This window comes from Triticum aestivum, chromosome 2B (assembly GCF_018294505.1).
Source record: "Triticum aestivum cultivar Chinese Spring chromosome 2B, IWGSC CS RefSeq v2.1, whole genome shotgun sequence".
NCBI lineage: Eukaryota > Viridiplantae > Streptophyta > Magnoliopsida > Poales > Poaceae > Triticum > Triticum aestivum.
Window position 1 is genome coordinate 11,693,999 of NC_057798.1, and position 18,527 is coordinate 11,712,525.

Consider the following 18,527-nt stretch of genomic DNA (forward strand, 5'->3'; position numbering starts at 1 on the left):
CTAAAATTTAGAGGAGTAAACAGCCGAGTATCCTTTAGTGAAATATTTTTACTCCTCTAAATTTTGGTCTTTTCTAGCCGATCCCTTAAACTTAGCCGAGTAAAAAAGAATTCGGTGCGCACAAACACAAATTTGATTCAAACAAGTACTTTTTTTTTAGAAAAGGAAGATGACCCCCGGCCTCTGCATCTGGACGATGCATACGGCCATTTTATTAATTATTGACACAAGACCTTACAAAGTCATACAACAGTAAGACTAAAGCCACCGACTAAGCAACATCTGTCGATATTCCTATCCAGTTGATGAAGGGGCGCTGAAAGTCCGGGCCTAATACCAAACAAACCTCGCAGCCAAACCTAACATCTAAGACTTGAGGTCCCAACCAGGAAGCCTGCCAGGTGTGGGCACCCACCAGTCCGGCGTGCTCCTCAACCAGGACGCCTGTCGGGTAAGAGGCCGCCGCAGCCACCTGCCACTAAACCATCTTCAGAGTTGTACTGCTGCATCAACCTTGCCCAGTCTAGCTGCCGCCGACGCCACCACGACGCCAGGCAGCGTCACCCTCCTGCGCGAGTCCATCTCCGCTCATCAGGCGCCGAGTCTCCACTGCACCACGCCGCCGAGATCTGCCGTCATCAATGGACAAGATGAAACACCGCTCCACCTCTTGTCCCCTCCAGCCAGCACTTGGTCCAAAACGATGCCCCCAGGAGAGAGAACGACATCGAAACGTCGCCATCGTCCGATCCGGTAGACCCAGATCTAGGGTTTCCCCCGGAACCTCCCGATCAGGTTGACGTGACCTGCAACAACGATGCCTCGAGAAGGAAACGACGTCAGAGATGCCGCCATCGTCCGCCAAGACCGCAGCCAGGCGCGATTTTCACCGGAAGCCGTGTCGCCCCAATCTCGTGGCTTGCTAGAACCGCGCGGAGTCTCGCCATGAAGACGTATGCCGCTACTGGTACTCCGGTAGAGATCCTCCATACCCTCACCGGTCCCTCCACGCACCGCCGGCCGGCCAAGACCACGCCGCGGTGGATCTGGACGGGACGCCAGATCCATGGCCGCCGCTACCCATCTTCAGGCAAAGCCATCCACCGGTTCATCCATGGAGTGCTGCCACCATCCATGCATGAAGGGAAGCCCATCGCCGTCCTGGACCGCTGCCCGCCGCCGCACGGGCTATGGGCGCTGCCTTGCCTGCTGCCCACGGGCGCACCATAAGAGACGTTCCTGCCGCCTCAAGGGGATCCTGCTGCAGATCCGCCCGCCCTAGCGCCTTGTCATCGAGCCCGCCGCCACCGCGGACCTCGCCGGCGGCTTCGGCGGCGGCAGGAGGATGGCCGTGGGAGGCTGGCGGCGCTAGATTTTTTGGCCCCCTGGCGTCGCCCAGGGAGGCGACGCAAGACAACCTACTAAGACAAAATTCGGTGCCGATTCATAGTATTTTTCATTAACATTAACCGAAATTTAGACTAAACTAATCAAAACATACTTAATTAATCGCTATCCGTCTCTTCGCCGAGCTTCCTCCAATCGCCCCTGGTAAGCCCACCGATCATGGGCTCGAGGCCTTGGCCGCCGCCGTCGTCGTCGCTGGACAGAACGATTACGACCTTCCTCCCTGCCGCTAGCTGCTCGTACAAGCGGCAGTCCGCCACAACTTACTCCGGGTAGCCGCAGTAAAGCTCCGCCATGTACGCCTAGTCGTCGGCTTTCGCCGTGATGCGTTCCCGAGCCTCCCGGTCCTCCCTCCACCACATGGGGACCATCAGTGGACCGACGGGATCCAACCGGGGCACCTCTCCAAATTCAAAGTTCCAATGGTTGTCGGTGCCATGCAGGCTGACGGACATGATGTCATATGCCTATGCCGCCTGCTCAGCGGAATGGAAGCTCCCAATCTAGATCTTTTTGTGGGTGAGCCAGTCGGTTATCTCAGCCACCCTCATTCCCCAATTCCGCTGCCGCACGCCGATGTACTGCCTCTACGATGGTGGAGACGGCGGGAGCTCGGGGAAGCCGGGCAGACGGTCGTCGGAGGAAGAAGCGGCGGCATGGCCACGGCCTCGGGACCGCTCGTGGCGGCGCGGATCAGCGCTGGGGATGGACGGCCGGGAGCGACAGCAATGGGATCCGGCCATTATCGGCCCCAGAGTGGGTGCGGATGCGGTGCAGGGCTCGCCGGCGAAGATTGGGCGACGGGGATTGGGTGGAGGCGAGACGGAGAGGCGCGGTTGGATTTTACTATGCGGCCGTGAGGAGGAGTAAATATAAGGGTTCGGCGCGGCTCAGAGTAAACATTTTACCTTTTTTATGTAATTTTGGGCTTTGGCTAGGTGCCGATTAGAGGAGAAAGCTAGATTTATTTATTTTTCTCCTCTACCCTGTTTTAGGGGATCAGCTAGAGTTAGCTCTAAGGAAAGGTAAATTTAACTGCTTTTTTTTTATGTTGACTGCACAAATCGACTGGCAACATTACAATTACACGATGACAGATTAAAGTTGTTCCGAAATATTTCGTAGAGCAAAAAATGACAGAAGCTAAACTAGATTTTACCCCTTTTCAGCACGGACAATCACCCAGATCAATATGCTTATGCGGTAGAAAATCAAGTGGTTTTCAGATCCATACCCGGAGCGGATGGAGATGCAACAGGCGCCGATCGATTTCGGGGCCAATCTGCACCGCGCCCATCCCCTCCCTCTTGTTCTCGTCCGGCGGCGGGGGACGGCGGGGCGACCAGCAGCGGGATCGGAGAAGCCAGCCGGAGACGGCGACGGAGAGGCGCCGGCGGCACCGTGGGAGGGCGCTCTAGAGGTGTTGGCGGCAGTGGCGATGTGGGCAGAATCCCATCTAGGAGTAAGATTTAGCTGACGTCAGCGGTGAAGTTTATATAGCGCAAAATTAGAGAATAAATATGTACAGTACCTTTTTTTGCTCACATTAATATTTGTCAAAAATGAATGGTTTTTTAATGATAAAAATGAACGGTTAGCTAGTTTTTTTTTGTGAGAACACTAACGATCTACTCTGTCCGTTCCTAAATATTTGTCTTTCTAGATATTTCAACAAGTGACTACATACGGAGCAAAATGAGTACGGAGCAAAATGAGTGAATCTACACTCTAAAATATGTCTATATACATTCTTATATGATAGTCTATTTGAAATCTCTAAAAAGACAAATACTTAGGAACGGAGAAGTATCTCATCTTCAATGACGGAAGTACAACAAACACTAGAAACAATAAAAATTACATCCAGATCCGTAGACCACCTAGTGACTATTACAAGCACTGAAGCGAGCCGAAGGCGCCCCGCTGTTATCGCCCCTCCCTCGCCGGAGTCGGCCAAACTTGTTGTAGTAGATAGTTAGGAAGTCGGCGTGCTAAGGCCCTATAGGACCAGCGCATCGGAAGAGCAACCGTCACCGATGAAGAGTAACGTAGATCGAAAGGATCCAACCCAAAGGCACACGAACATAGATGAACAGCAACAAGATACGATCAAATCCACTGAGGATAGATACGCCGGAGACACACCTCCACACGCCCACCAACGATACTAGACGCACCACCAGAACGGGGCCTAGGCGGGCAGACCTTTATTCCATCTTCAGGGAACCGACGCTCGTCTCACCTTCCTGAACAGGATAGAAACCCTAACAAATCTCAAAGGAACGACTAACAACGGAGCCATCCCAATGGCCCTTAACAGGATCCACCGTGCCACATGGCCCTAGGGCCACCAGAGACAAGGCGGACCTGTGTGGAGCCGGCGAGAGGCACAAACCCTAGCTTTTTTTAGGGGGAGGCAGCGGCTGCGATGCTTCCCTGAATTGACCTTAGTTAGCTAGTACTCACTTCACAGAAAATTCCCTTCTTCTATTTTGATTTCTTGATGCGTAGGTCGTATGTATATCCAAAATTTCGAGGTATGGTGTCAATATTGTCAAATTTCAACATCATTTGCACGACAATTTTACCCTAAATCTTATCTCGGGGGAGCCGTGGCATAAGATGTTTTATTCTCTTCTTCAGAAAGAGATGCTTTACTCTATCAGACCCTTGGTGCTTGCTGGTGAGAAGTTACACAATGTTCATCTACCATGCCACAAATTTCAAATCCAGATCCTTCCAACGGAGTTTCTAATGGGTAGTTGCTGAACTGCCTCAAATTCATCCCATTTTGCACCATCCTACTTTTTATGTCTTTTCTGGTTCTCGCGCTCTAATTTACAGCTCAAAATTTCTGGCAAATCACATGGTCACATGGATAATGTAAGAGGCAGATAAATATAGTTTCCACATGGACAGCTTCCCACATGTATCTCAAAACAAAACCATATATACATGCTAAAATGATCAAAGTTCAACAACACAGAAGAGAGATAGCAGATCAGCTGCAACCAAAGCAAAGTTCTCAACTGCACAAATACTCACAATTTCATCACAAAAGAGAGAGCAAACACACCCATGCCAGAACAGCTATTCAAGGTCACACAGGTCCAACAACACATGGCGCGACTCATACACCCCAAGAGCACGCTATAGGAAGGCCTTGGCATGTACATATCACACCGCTAGGGTTATTACTGTACACCAGCGGCACGCCCGTAGGCTAAATAGGCTGCTGCCGCCGACGAAATGTACAGTGAGGACTAAGGATGCAGCATCTTCTTATGCCTTGCTGGCCTCCAAAGCCTGGAACACGTCCGTCCGCGTGACGATCCCTGCTTGTCAGAAAGAAACATGGTTATGGATGTGAACAGTGTTCTTGCTCCGCCAAGGAGTACAATGTTTATGCAGTTATAATGGAAGGATTCTACCCAGTTAAGTGAAAACAGTGATCTTTGTTCTCATTAGGAAAGTAATGTGTGTGCAGTCTTCTGCAGTCATTGGGATTTTTTATGCATCTGCAACTCAGACTAGGTTCCGGTGAACTGAGAACCGCTGGAAATCAGCCAGATAACAGGGGAACTTGATGTGTATGCGGGCGTGGCAGGTTTTGGCTTGTTTTTGGTGGAATCCTGGGATGGTAGATTATACTGGTAGTACAATGTTCTGGAAATATGAGGCTCGATAAAGATTAAATTAAAAAAATCCATTGCTCATAACTCATAAGAGCATCACTGGAGACCTATCAGTTTCCATCCAACCAGAAAGAGCCCAAGCATTTTCACCACAGTTATCTCTTTACCCGAGTATCGTAATGCAAACAGCTACTAGCAATGGTTCTACATGGCGGCAAACCCTTTTTTTTACAAAATTACATTGCATCCCGTAGCATTTATGACAACCTAGATGAACTATACCAAGTAAATGGCTACATCTACTTAATTTTTCAGAAATGGCAACCGAAGGGATTTTTAAATTCTTACCGATCACTTGCTGCTGTTCATTCACAACTGGTATCCTGTGAACTTTATGCTTGAGCATCAATGCAGCAGCTTCTGCTCATACACGCAGTTACAGAAAAGAAACACATTAGCACATCTTACCAAAAGCACTTTGTGTTTCTATTAACTATATGCTGTAGAGCAGTAGGCTGTAGGGTAGAGAGGAAGCAAAAGTTACCCAAGACGGTCTTCTCCAGAGTCAGAGTTACAGCAGGTGAGGACATGACTTCTCCAATAGTTGAGTCCAACTGCATTATAAGAGCAGGACGGATCAGCATCATCAGAAACCCTTATAGACTGAATCTCAGGAACTTTACAAAAGAAAACCCAACATTATTCTCTAGTACAATTGTGTGCACATGTCCTGGTCATATCGAGCCAAACTGAAGATTATTACAAAATTTATTCGACATGGAAATAGGACCATGCTAGAACACCACAGTAGAATGGTCTATGCACTAAGCAAGGTGAGAGGCTTTGAGTAGGGGCCTTTATTCAGGGATGTTTCTAACACACATATCACGCCTAAAGTTAAATAGGTCCTGGACTAAAATAATGTATTTAGAAAACAGAAGTATCTCAAAATTTTACTGCTTAGGTTGTATTTATTTTCTTTACCCTGTAAAAGAAAATTTGAGATACAATTTTCTATGGGCAATGAACTACTGTTGTCCCTCACTTGCAGGCTGATTGATATATAGGTAACTGCTGGAAAATTGATATCAGTAATATTCAGCATGTTAGATGCAAAATTCAGGGTAGATGTTCTCTGCACTTGAGGTTATTAATCAAAGTTTATACCATCTAATTCAACCCCTGAATATTGGGGTGCCACATTTGGGACTTGAGCATGTTACTGGTCAGATTCTTTTAGTTACAGGTTGCGCTTCAGCAGGCACCATTTTCTTTCCACCCCTAAACGTTATGAGCATTCGAGGTTATTCTTTGAAGTTCATGACATTCTAATCTAATCCCTGAATATTCAGATACGACCCTCAGGGGAATTCATCGTGTTATTGTTTGCCTTAATTTGGTTATATTTTGTGATTCAGCATTCCATATAACCTGAAAATTCAGCTACTGATACTGTCTCTACTCTTATAAAAACCACAATTGGTGATGATGGTGTGCCTGCCAACTTTGATTCACAATCGTTCAATTCATATCCAACGTCCAGGAAGCAACCCATGGCAATTTTACAAAGACACCCACTATTCTGTTACATATTTGCAAATATGCCCTCGTCTCTCTCTTCAAGCCTATCCCCCCGGCGCTCTCCCCCAACCTCATCCAACCAGTAGCACCGGCAGCGTCGGAGCCGATATGGCGTGGTGGCCGCCGGCGGTGCCGTCCGCCTCGGAGCCTCTCATGCCTCCCTCAACTCCACCGGCCACCACAACCCCTCCCCCCCCCCCGCCCCCCTTCTCCATCTCCTCCGTTGCCGACCTCTGCAGGCACACCGGCGGCGCCGTCCCTCCGCAGGCGCCTCTCCCGCCTCCTTCTCTTCCAGAGAAGTGCCGCCACACAGCAGCACCACCACTTCCCCCTCCTCCTTGCCATCGCCTCCGCCCCCTCCTCCGTATCCTCCCACGCCGGCCTCGGCAGGCACGCCGGCGGCGCCGTCCCTTCGCCGGCGCATCTGACTCCATTGCCAGCTCAGGGCCCCCACCCAGCATCACCACCACCTCTTCCTCCTCTTCCCCATCCCCTCCGCCTCCTCCCCGATGCTGAACTCCGCAAGTACGCCGGCGGCGCCGTCCGTGCCCCGAGGCTTCTTCTGGCTCCTCCCCCTGCTGCAGAAGCCCGCTCGCCCACCCCCCGCCCCCTCTCCTCATCGCCGTCTTCTCCGCTCTCCCCCTTCTCTAACTCTGACCTCCACAAATACGTCGCCGGCTACAGGCTGCTGATCCTCGACGGCGGCGGCACCGCCACCTAATGCTACTTCTCCTCCCCGCCGACGCACTCCACTGTCTGTTCTGGTGCTATGGTCGGCTACCGCCTCTCTTTCCCAGACCTCATCGTTCCCACCCTGCCGCCTCCCAAATTCAAATTTTCGTCACCCAAATGCGCGCGCCTGGTCGAACTGTCTAGAAACCACCCTTTCAGCCCAATATAAATACAAGTGAGCAGGCAGATGAGACTCACACTGCTCGAACTACATCCCAAGAAGCAACACGGTGGTCAAGCTCTCATATCTTCAAATCGACAGATTGTGAGGAGGTCGATTTACTGCCCATCGCCTTCTAATTTGCTTCGCCAAGGACCAAGGTATGTTGTGTTATGCAATACCAAGATTTAGTAATGATTGCAATAGATGAGTATCTGCACATACTACTATTAGATGATGATGCCTCCTTTATTTGTGAAGTTAACATCAAAACAAGAATTTGCAGATCACTGTATGGTTGTATAACATGTTTTTTATTTGTTATTTTAAGTTTTTATGCATACTGATCGTTGGGGCTTTGACCTCCAAGTTGGTCTGTTTCCTATTAAAAGAATTAAAAGATCTGCATCTTAGTTCTAGGTGGATCAGCTTATTTTATATGAGTTGGTCAGAGAGAAACTGATGTTGCTAGGTTTGTTATATTTCCCTTCATATAAAATCACATGACTTAGTCAGTCATATGTATGCATAGAGATACTCACTTCAGCTCCAACTGTCCTTGGGTTTGGTTTTCACCAACTAAATCACTGAAATTTTTGAAAAAAATGATTATTTACATGGCAGGTCCAGAAGAAATTTGATAAGCCTAGAAGTTCCTGGAGAAACACTTGGATTTGGGTGTGAAGCTGAAAATTAAAAGGTCAGGACCAAATTCATACTTGATCACTGGAATTCATTGGTTTACTGTTGTATTCTATTATGCTTTGGCTTGTACTTTTTGGCTGCCACACCTGTGCATAACATTTGTTTTTATTCATGTTGCTTACCTAATGATTATCAAATTCATCCAGTGTGCAATTTCATATCTAATGATGATGAACTGCCCTTCGGTTAAGGAATGTTTCTTTTGACTTCTGGCAAAGAATAGTTGTCTTATTAGATTGCATATAGTGTTCCTACTAGCTTTCGATTCAATTTTTTCTAACCTCCACTTCTGTTTTTTGGGGGAAACTAGCAGCTATTACACCCCAAATGTTACAGCTCTCGTGCCAACAAAGTGCTAAAGGAAAACAAAAAGGTTGGTTCCTGTACCTTACTGTTTGGCAAAACAATCTGCTTGTATATTTCTTATTTATACCTAACCATTTACCGTCCAACTTGTAATAACACAGTGGTCGACAGCAGTAGCAAGCCCAACAGAACTTGCTCCAATGGCATGCCATGTGCTCGAACAGGTTTATTTATACGTGAACCAATGGATGTGACAAATTTAAGTTACTCATCTTCAGATGATGAAGTGACAAACCAATCAGCGACGGTGATTTTTCCTACTTATACTGGTATGCTCACATCAATCGACGGATTGGAGCGAGGAGAAAGCTCAAAAGGTAAATCTATAGGGCGGAAGTGTTTGCTTATATAATTCCGTTTACCCACTTAATTAATTTCTCGTGTAAATTCTGTAGGGCGAAAGCGTGCACGTGAAGCAATAAGATATGCTAGCCGTACACCAGAGCAAATCCAAGCAAGGCGAGAACGTGTTAGAGCACGTCGGCAAAATTTGACACCTAAGGAGAAGGAAGAGATTAATGCACGAAGAAGAGAGAAACGACAACGTATGACACTTGAAGAGAGAAATGCAAGCCAGCGAGCACGTAGGCAAAGTTTGACACTAGAGGAGAGGCAAGAAAGAAATGCACGCCAACGAGCGCGTCGGCAAAGCCTGCCACCGGAAGAGCTGCGGGCACTTCTAGCTCAACGTAATGCAAGTTATGCATCTAGACGAGATACCCCATGCATGGATTCCATTGTATCAAATTGCCCTACAGGTTCATTGCTGGGACATGCATCATCAAGCTCTTATGCCTTTAGTTACCCAAGTACACTGACTCAAACTTTTTCTACAATTCAAGGTAATTCTCACATACACATTCCTTTATTTGCCAATTTTGTCAAAGTTGAGCATGCATTTTTACACAGTCATTGAAATAGCAGGTAATCTAGAAAGCATACCTGAAGGAATGGAAGATGATCACATAGTTTTCACTAGCAAAGGTATGATTGTGGTGCTGATGCCTTCCTTTTCTCTACTACTATAACACACACTACTCAAACTATGTAGTAACTTCATTCCTCAAATTACATTTAGGTGACGCTAATACTGTCCAGTGCAAGGAACTCACATCGGTGCAATGTCCAACATCTACATCAGTGGACAGTTCATCATTGGCCCCTGATGACTCCATATGCCCAGGTTCCCCAACGGAAAGCTTTAATGTGGATGATGATTTTTCTCATATGACCGAAGAAGAAGATGATGAGTACTTCGCATTTGCTGGGAGAGGTATTAAAAATTCCATGGATGTCTTATTTCCCTACATATGTATAGCACAGAAAATGCAATACCTATATATAACACAATTCATCTCATGTGTGTACAGGGAACACTGAAGATTGCGATGACATGGTAGATGCTTTTACAACAGACAACATTGTTCCTGACCCATATGACTGTGTTTACCAGAATATACCAAAAAGTACTCACACGCTGGTGCCAAAGCCTGATTGCAAGCATTGCGGCGCAAAGAGGTTCCAGTATGAGACAAATGGATTTTGTTGCCAGTCTGGAAAAATTAAGTTAGCACAGTCAGAACCACCCTTGGAACTTCAGATGTTGTACACAAGTTCAGATAGTGATGCTGTACATTTTAGGGATAACATTCGCTACTTCAATGGCCACTTTTCATTCACCACTCTTGGAGTCAGTCTTGACAATAGATACACAAACATGAGGTCAGGAGTCTATACATTCCGAGCCCATGGTCAGATTTACCACAACATCTTCTCATTTGGTCCAACACAAGATGGACCTAAGCATCTAGAGTTATACTTCTACGATGATGACCCGAGTCTACAACATAGGTTTCGGCGCTCCCCGAACCTAGACCGAGATGTCATTCGAAGGCTTGTCAACATCCTTAAGGATAATCCTTATTCTGAAACATTCAGGAATCTAGGTGGAGTCGATGACCTTGAGGATTATCGTATTGAACTGAACACCGACATGAGGTTGGACCAACGGAGATATAACTTGCCTATATCATCAGAGGTTGCAGCTATTTGGGTTGAGGGTAATGAACTATGTAAGCGTTTTGACCGTAGCATTGTCCTGTTTGGTAATGACAACAAGAGATATAGCATCCAACCATATTATGGATGCTATGATCCATTGTCTTACCCTTTGTTCTTCCCAAGAGGGGAGATTGGTTGGCATCCTGAGATCCCAAAGAACGGTGTCAGCTTGAATGAGATACTTCAATCCCGCCGCAGTGGTCGAAAGAAACCAGGTACATATAATGAAATTAGCATTTATTCATTTTTTTATTATCCCCAGTGTACTTATTTTCTTAATCAGTTCTTTCTGTTACCTCCCATTTCCGTAGGTACATGTACAAGTAGTCGATTATGTGTCTCGGTCAGAGACTACTATTGTTACAAGTTTCAAATACGTCGTGGTGTATTTAACACCATGCTATACGGTAAACGACTGTTCCAACAATATGTGGTCGACATGTACATCAAGGTTGAAACCTCTAGGTTAGACTATATAAGAAATCACCAGAAACAAATACGCTCTGATCTATACCAAGGTGTTGTTGATAGCCTTCAAGCTGGGGAAAACCGTGCGGATGCTGTGGGCAAATGGATTGTACTTCCTACATCATTTATTGGGGGAAGAAGAGATAGGAGACGAAGATACCTTGATGCCATGGCCTTGGTGCAGAAGTATGGGAAACCAGATATCTTTTTAACCATGACTTGCAACCCGAATTGGGATGAGATAATTGGTGCCTTGGAGCCTGGACAAACCCCACAGGATCGCCCTGATCTTGTTGTACGAGTATTTAGAGCAAAGTTGGAAGACCTCAAGATACAACTTTTCAAAAAGCACATGCTCGGCAAGGTAGCAGCATATGCATATGTTGTCGAGTTCCAGAAAAGGGGTCTACCACATGCTCATTTCCTCCTAATCATGGAGGGGAGGTACAAGCTAACATGCCCAGAGCAATATGATTGTATCATATCTGCTGAATTGCCAGACAAATTCAAGTACCCTGAGTTGTACAAGATTGTCGTCAAGCATATGATGCATGGCCCTTCTGGAGTCCTAAACCCCAAAAATGTGTGCATGCAAAATGGCAGTTGCAAGAACTACTATCCACGGCCATTTAATGCGTCAACTCTTCAGGGAAAGGACTCATATCCCATATACAGGAGGAGAGATGATGGACGTCGTGCAAAGGTACGAGGTGAAGAATTAGACAATAGGTGGGTTGTTCCATACAATCCTTACCTACTAAGAAGGTATAATTGCCACATCAATGTCGAGGTTTGCTCTAGCATAAAAGCTGTAAAGTACCTCTTTAAGTACATATACAAGGGGCATGATCGAGCATCTGTTTCTATCGACGAGGTGGATAATGATGGGAGCATTGATGAAATAAAGCAATACAGAGATTCCAGGTGGGTTACTCCACCAGAAGCATTATGGAGGATCTATGGTTTTGACCTTAGTGAGATATTTCCATCTGTTAAACAACTACAACTCCACCTCCCTAATATGCACATGGTGTCGTTTCCAACGGGCGCAAATCTGAATGATGTCCTCTCTCAAGAAGGAGCTTCCAAGACCATGTTAACCGAGTATTTTGAGGCAAACAAGAAATATGAGTTGGCTCGAGGAATCTTATATAAGGATTTCCCTGCGTCTTTTGTTTGGGTGTCAGGTAGCAAGTATTGGAAAAGGAGGGCTAAACACACGCAGATTGGGAGAATTGTGTGCACATCCAGCTGAAGGGGAGAGGTATTATCTTAGAGTGCTTCTAAATCATGTCACGGGTGCTACATCCTTCCAAGACCTAAGGACAGTGGATGGTATTGTTTTCCCAACATTCCGTGAAGCTGCTGAAAATAGGGGCCTTATTGAGTCTGACAATAGTATCGACGAGTGTCTTAATGAGGCTGAGGTTTTTCAGATGCCATCTTCCCTTCGGAGGCTATTTGCTACTATATTGGTCTTTTGTGAGCCCAGCGATGTGCGTGGCCTATGGGACCGGCACTTGGAAGCTATGACAGAAGACTATCGACTAACCCACATGTCCCCCCATGAAGTTGAGCAGATGGCTCTGTTAGATATAAAAACCATGCTACAATCGATGGGGAAGGACATATCGTCATTCCCTCTTCCAGAAATTGACGACTCATATGATGCCCCAGATAATGAGGCTAGGGAGATCATAGAGGAGTCCACGATCGAGGTGGACCCAGAACACATTGGCTTGTCATCTTTTCTAAACCCAGAACAGAGATATGCATATGATGAGATACTTGCGACAATTAATAGTGGCCAGGGAGGTGTGTTCTTTGTGGATGGACCAGGAGGCACAGGAAAAACATATCTGTACAAAGCTCTACTTGCAAAAGTACGTGGTGAGGGTCAGATAGCTGTTGGAACAGCGACGTCAGGTGTTGCTGCATCCATCTTGGCTGGAGGGAGGACTGCACACTCGAGGTTTAAAATACCACTAAACATTGAAGACGGTGGGGTTTGTAGTTTCGCCAAGCAAAGTGGGATAGCTAAGCTTCTTATGAGGGTGTCCCTCATAATTTGGGATGAGGCCTCCATGACAAAGCGCCAGGCAGTCGAGGCCCTGGACAATAGCATGAGGGACATCATGGGTCAACCTGACCTGCCGTTTGGTGGAAAGACGGTTGTGTTTGGGGGAGACTTTAGACAAGTGCTTCCTGTTGTTCGTAAGGGAACAAGGTCACAGATAACTGATGCGACCCTACGTAAGTCTTATCTTTGGAATAGTATGAGACAACTAAGACTGGTCCGTAATATGAGGGCTCAGGTTGATCCATGGTTTGCTGATTATCTTCTGCGTGTTGGGAATGGCACCGAAGATACGGTGGATGATGGTTACATACGACTTCCAGATGAGATTTGCATACCAAACACCGGTGATGACGCCTCTGATATTGACAAGCTTATTGAAAATGTGTTCCCGATGCTGCAAGATGAAAACATCTCAGATCCAAACTACATAACATCTCGAGCAATTTTGTCAACTCGGAATGAGTACATTGACAAGATCAACATGAGGATGATTGAGAGATTTCCTGGGGAGGAGATGGTATACCACAGTTTTGATCGGGCTGAGGATGATCCACACAACTACTATCCTGCAGAATTCTTAAATTCATTAACACCTAACGGGCTACCTCCCCACATCCTAAAGTTGAAGATTAATTGCCCTATTATATTGTTACGGAACATTGACCCAGCGAATGGGTTGTGCAATGGGACTAGGTTGGTTGTCCGGGGGTTCATGAGGAATGCAATTGATGCTGAGATTGTGCTGGGCCAGCATGCTGGTAAGAGGGTGTTCCTTCCTCGAATTCCTCTATGCCCGTCAGACGACGAGATGTTTCCATTTAGGTTCAAGAGGAAGCAATTCCCTGTTAGACTTAGCTTTGCTATGACCATTAACAAGGCACAAGGACAAACTATACCAAATGTTGGTGTATACCTCCCTGAACCTGTATTTTCACATGGCCAACTCTATGTTGCTCTTTCTAGAGCTACGTCTAGAAGTAATCTAAAGATTCTTACTATCCCGGGTAAGGAAGAGGAAGGCCGGTCCAACTCCATTGCAAAATTTACAAAGAACATAGTCTACAAAGAAGTTCTCAATGTGTAGTCCAAGGTATCAATCACTCAAGTACAATTTGGTGTCTGTTAAAATTTCAATATTTATAACCAGGGCCAGTCATCTAAAATTGTTTTCCATCTACAGGTCTGAAGTTTGGGCAGTGGACTTTCAAAATGGCAACTTGGATACTTGCTTTAGTGTTCATGATATTTTTTATTTTGTAAATGTCAGCTTCCTCACGTCAGACATTTACATGTGCACAACAAATGTACCTTCTCGCTATGAGGTAAGCACTACAAATTATTTCTTCCTTTACATGTGTATGTAGTGTAAACATTACAACACCTTGCATCATACAGAACTAACCTAGAGTGATATGCTTGATCTTCTATGCCAGATGGTATTTAAAAAAATGTGTTTCTCACCAAGGAAAGTAGTTATAATAAGCATCAGCATCAGTATGAGAAACAAATTTAAGATGACTGAAATATTATGTTAAAAAAATAGCCAGAAGATCCTGATCTTACTAAACAGAGTTCCTGGCTGGAAGATATTTTTTATGTTTTGCTCAAGTAGCAGGCAGTAGGTAGCTTTGTCTTTTCATCTTGTTACAGTCAAATCTTGCTTTATATAATGTAGAAGAGGATGAAAGTTTGTTTATTTAAGAAATAATCTAATGATTAGAACAATGAATGCCTTCTAGGGGCGTCGCCTCCAGTGGCTTCCTATACATTGAGCATTTCTTTGTAAGATGTAACATAATACAAGGCACCTATCTGATAAATGGGAAAAACGTGTATATACTTTGTTGTGTATTACCAATATATATGTGTCTATGTTTCATACTGTAAAACATGGTCATTGATAATTTTGCTATTAAACAGTGCTTGCTGGAGACTAAAATAGACGAGAGCCGCATTGGTAGAGGTCAGTGGACTGGAGGTGTGCGGTGCACTGAGAAGGCGAAGCAGAGGCTGAAAGTTAGACTAATTTTCTGTGCTTCACGAGCTGCTTTGTAGCAAAGTTAAATACTCTGTTTTTTTACAGTGAGGGGAGATACTTGTTGCACATATAAGCTATGTAGCGCTTATGTTTTTTAGATGGAAGATACTCTACTTTGTGGCAGGGAGAGATAGTGCTACTTCTGTCATATTCTTGTACATACATCTCTAAGCTTAATAACAATTGATTATGCTCTTTGTTGATTTTCCATGATGCAACTTTTTGATGATGCGGTTCTTGTGTCGAGGCCTGTATGATTCATGAGATGATTGGTTTTAAGAATGAAGAAATAGTGGCAAATAAACAAAATAAGACATTATGGCACATTGTATTTGGAAAATGTCATGATGTGTGTCCTTGTAGTTGTAATGTTTTAGCCGAAGTTTGTTTATTCATGCTTTATTTCTATCTTGCATACATGACTGAGAACACATATGTTTACAATCTTTTTCATTCATCATCTAGAAATGCAGGCCTCTTTTTATTTATTTCAAGTTTACTTCGTAAGTAAATATTTGTATGCTAAAACTGTAATCAAAATGTTTTCGCTAACAAACATAAGCGAAATATTCAAATCCATTTGAGCTTTATCTCTCTTGGAATGGTGTCACCTCTAAAACGTTTTCCCGTGGCAACGCACGGGTCGGTGCCAGTCGCACTTCCATTGCACTGAGTTGTGGGGACAAATATCAATATGTCGCATCATGTTATTCCATTATTGATATTAAGGCCAGGTTTAAATGAGGTACTTGATTTGTTACCATTTCTAGCTGGAAATGGTGTATGGGATGGAGGTGGCGTCCAAGTGAAGCAAAGAGGACTTGAAATCAGACCAATTTGGATTCGGAGATAAAGCTGGTCAGTCGTGAAGTTGACCGATTTGGATTCAGTGTCGCCGTTGTTGCCACATGTGTGTGAACAGATTTTCTATCTGCCGCATGGTCTCTATCAACTTGATATAGGATAGAGCGAGCAATGATAAAACTCAATGTGGAGTACAAGTCTTTCAGTGAGGCGGAGATGGAGAAGAAACTGTTTGGCTTGGACGCATGGGTTTGTGGATTGCAAACCATATTTTTGATTGTGCTTGATATTTATGTATCTATCAACAACACATCATTACTTTGATCAATGACTGTATATTTTTTTATTTTGTCAGCAGCAGCGTATGGGATCGTAACTATAACTTAAGTTAACCTTTTTTTTATCCCATAGCGTAGCACGGGCATCTTACTAGTAAACCTAACACTCAGTGGAGCATACAACTGAATTTGACATACTCCTACAATCCCCCATATCCTCTTTCAGATTAGACATATGCCTACAATTGATGATTCGAGATAGAATTGGTTGAGGAGCACCGACTCACCCCATTGGATGCCCTGGCCTTGTCCTTCTTGGAGACGACCCCGATGCACCTGCCCTCGCCGTCGACGACGGGCAGGCCGGACTGGGTGGCGAAGAGGGCGTCGATCTCGGCCAGCTTCTGGTCCGGCGTGGCCACCTCCACCGGGCGCGACATCACCTCCCCGAGCTTTGCCGTGGGGCTCATCTGCAGCAGACCAACCGAACCAGATTCAATTCGACGCAATCGTGACGGAACCACCGGAATACCATCAGATCTAGCCACAGAAAGGGAAAAAGACGCATGCGAGCGACGGACGGACCTTGTCGGTGGACACGATCTGGGACTCGAGGTACTGGCGGAGGTCGTCGTAGCTGGCGAGGGAGAAGTTGCCGGGCCACTCGCCGGAGAGCACGCCCTCGGGGTTCTCGTCGATGGCCGGGCGCATGTCCATGTCGCCCAGCGCCGCCGCCAGCACCGGCCGCCGCCCCCGGGGCCGTCCCCCCGGAACGCTGACAAAGGCGGCAGATTTCGCCGGCCCGCGGCGCGGCGCGGAGGGGGACAAGGTCCTCGCGGCGCGGTGGACGGCGGCGGAGGGCGTGGACGCCATGGACGTGGACGGTGCGCGAGATTCGGTGATGGGATCGGGGTCTGGACTGGGGCGCAGCGATGGTTTCGGCCGGCGGGCAGCGTGTATCACGGGTGGGTTGGAGTGGAGTGGACAGTGGAGAGTGGTGTGGATGTTTCTGGAAGGACGTGGGAAATCCAGGGCCCACCTGCAGGCCGAGCGTGGTGGATCCTATTCTAGCCCAAAATTCTTCTGGCTTTTGATTTTTCGGTTTGTTTTGTTTTGTGTTTTGTTGATTTTTGGTTTCCTGCCTTTTTTTCAAAAAGAAAATGTTTGTCTTGATTTATCAACAGGAGATATAGTTACAAGATCTCGCCGTGAGAAGCGCGGCGGTGAAAATAGTTTGTGATTTGGGCGCACGGTACAATAGATAAAAGTTTTGAAACAACAAATCTTTTTTAAACTTTCTATTTCGTTATTTTTATTTTTATTTTTGTTTATCCTTTTCTTTTTCTTTTTTACTTTTTTCTTTCTTATATTTTTTATTTTCTTAATATTTAAAATGTTTAAATAAATTTACGATTTCAAATAACGTTCATGCATTCAAAAAATACATGAACTTGAAAAATTGGCAGGATTTCAAAAAAGTTCAAGATTTCTCACCCCCACAAAAAAAAAGTTCATGATTTCTCAATAATATTCATCGGTTCAAAAACATTTCTCGAAACTGTGAGCATTTTTAGATACTCGTGTTGTTGAATCGGTGCACAGTTTGTTATAATCGCCAAGCATTTTTCAAAAATTAGTAATAAATTTCAAAATTCACAAAAAAATTCCAATTCATTAACATTTATTGACTCAACGAACATTTTCTAATACAATGTTCTTGTTTGGAATTTTGGAAGTATTTTAAAAATTTGCAAACTTTTTTTAAATTTTTGTGAAAAAAATTAAAATTACCTCAAGAATTTCTGAATTTTAATATTTTCTTAAAATTCTTAAATATTTTTTGAAAACGTGAACTTTTTAAAAATTATGAACATTTTTGTTATTTTTTGAATTTGTTTATTGAAATCATGATCAGGTTTTGAATATGCAAAGAATTTTTCCAAATCAGGAACATTTTTTGAAACTGTGAAATTTTGATGATTTCCCGGACTTTTTCAAAATCATGAACATTTTTTGAATTCATAAACATTTTATTTTACTTCTCAGACATTTGTTTTTCAAAATCCACAACTTTCTAAAATTTGAAACTTATATGAAATACGCAATTAATTTAAAGAACGAAAGGGGGGGGGGGGGGGGCGTCACACCCTGCAAATGGGCTGCCCCAAAAATGTGTGCGTCGGGAGAATGTGGTGCACGCTTGCTACCTATT

At 45.0% G+C, this 18,527-nt stretch overlaps 1 protein-coding gene and 1 long non-coding RNA gene across 2 annotated transcripts; one reads left to right on the forward strand and one right to left on the reverse strand.

Annotated features, from left to right (window-relative positions):
• Window positions 1-4,337: 4,337 nt before the first annotated feature.
• On the reverse strand, window positions 4,338-17,306 carry LOC123043111 (CBS domain-containing protein CBSX1, chloroplastic). The gene is made up of 5 exons (XM_044465460.1): window positions 16,901-17,306; window positions 16,603-16,785; window positions 5,587-5,656; window positions 5,391-5,462; window positions 4,338-4,742 (listed from the first exon to the last, which is right to left on the reverse strand). Exons 1-5 carry the CDS (start codon window positions 17,186-17,188, stop codon window positions 4,690-4,692), a joined length of 666 nt encoding a protein of 221 aa, XP_044321395.1. The 5' UTR covers window positions 17,189-17,306; the 3' UTR covers window positions 4,338-4,689.
• LOC123043112 (uncharacterized) lies at window positions 9,344-10,587 on the forward strand. Its single transcript, XR_006419024.1, has 3 exons — window positions 9,344-9,428; window positions 9,511-9,570; window positions 9,665-10,587. It is a non-coding gene; the product is annotated as an uncharacterized lncRNA (long non-coding RNA).
• Window positions 17,307-18,527: the final 1,221 nt, after the last annotated feature.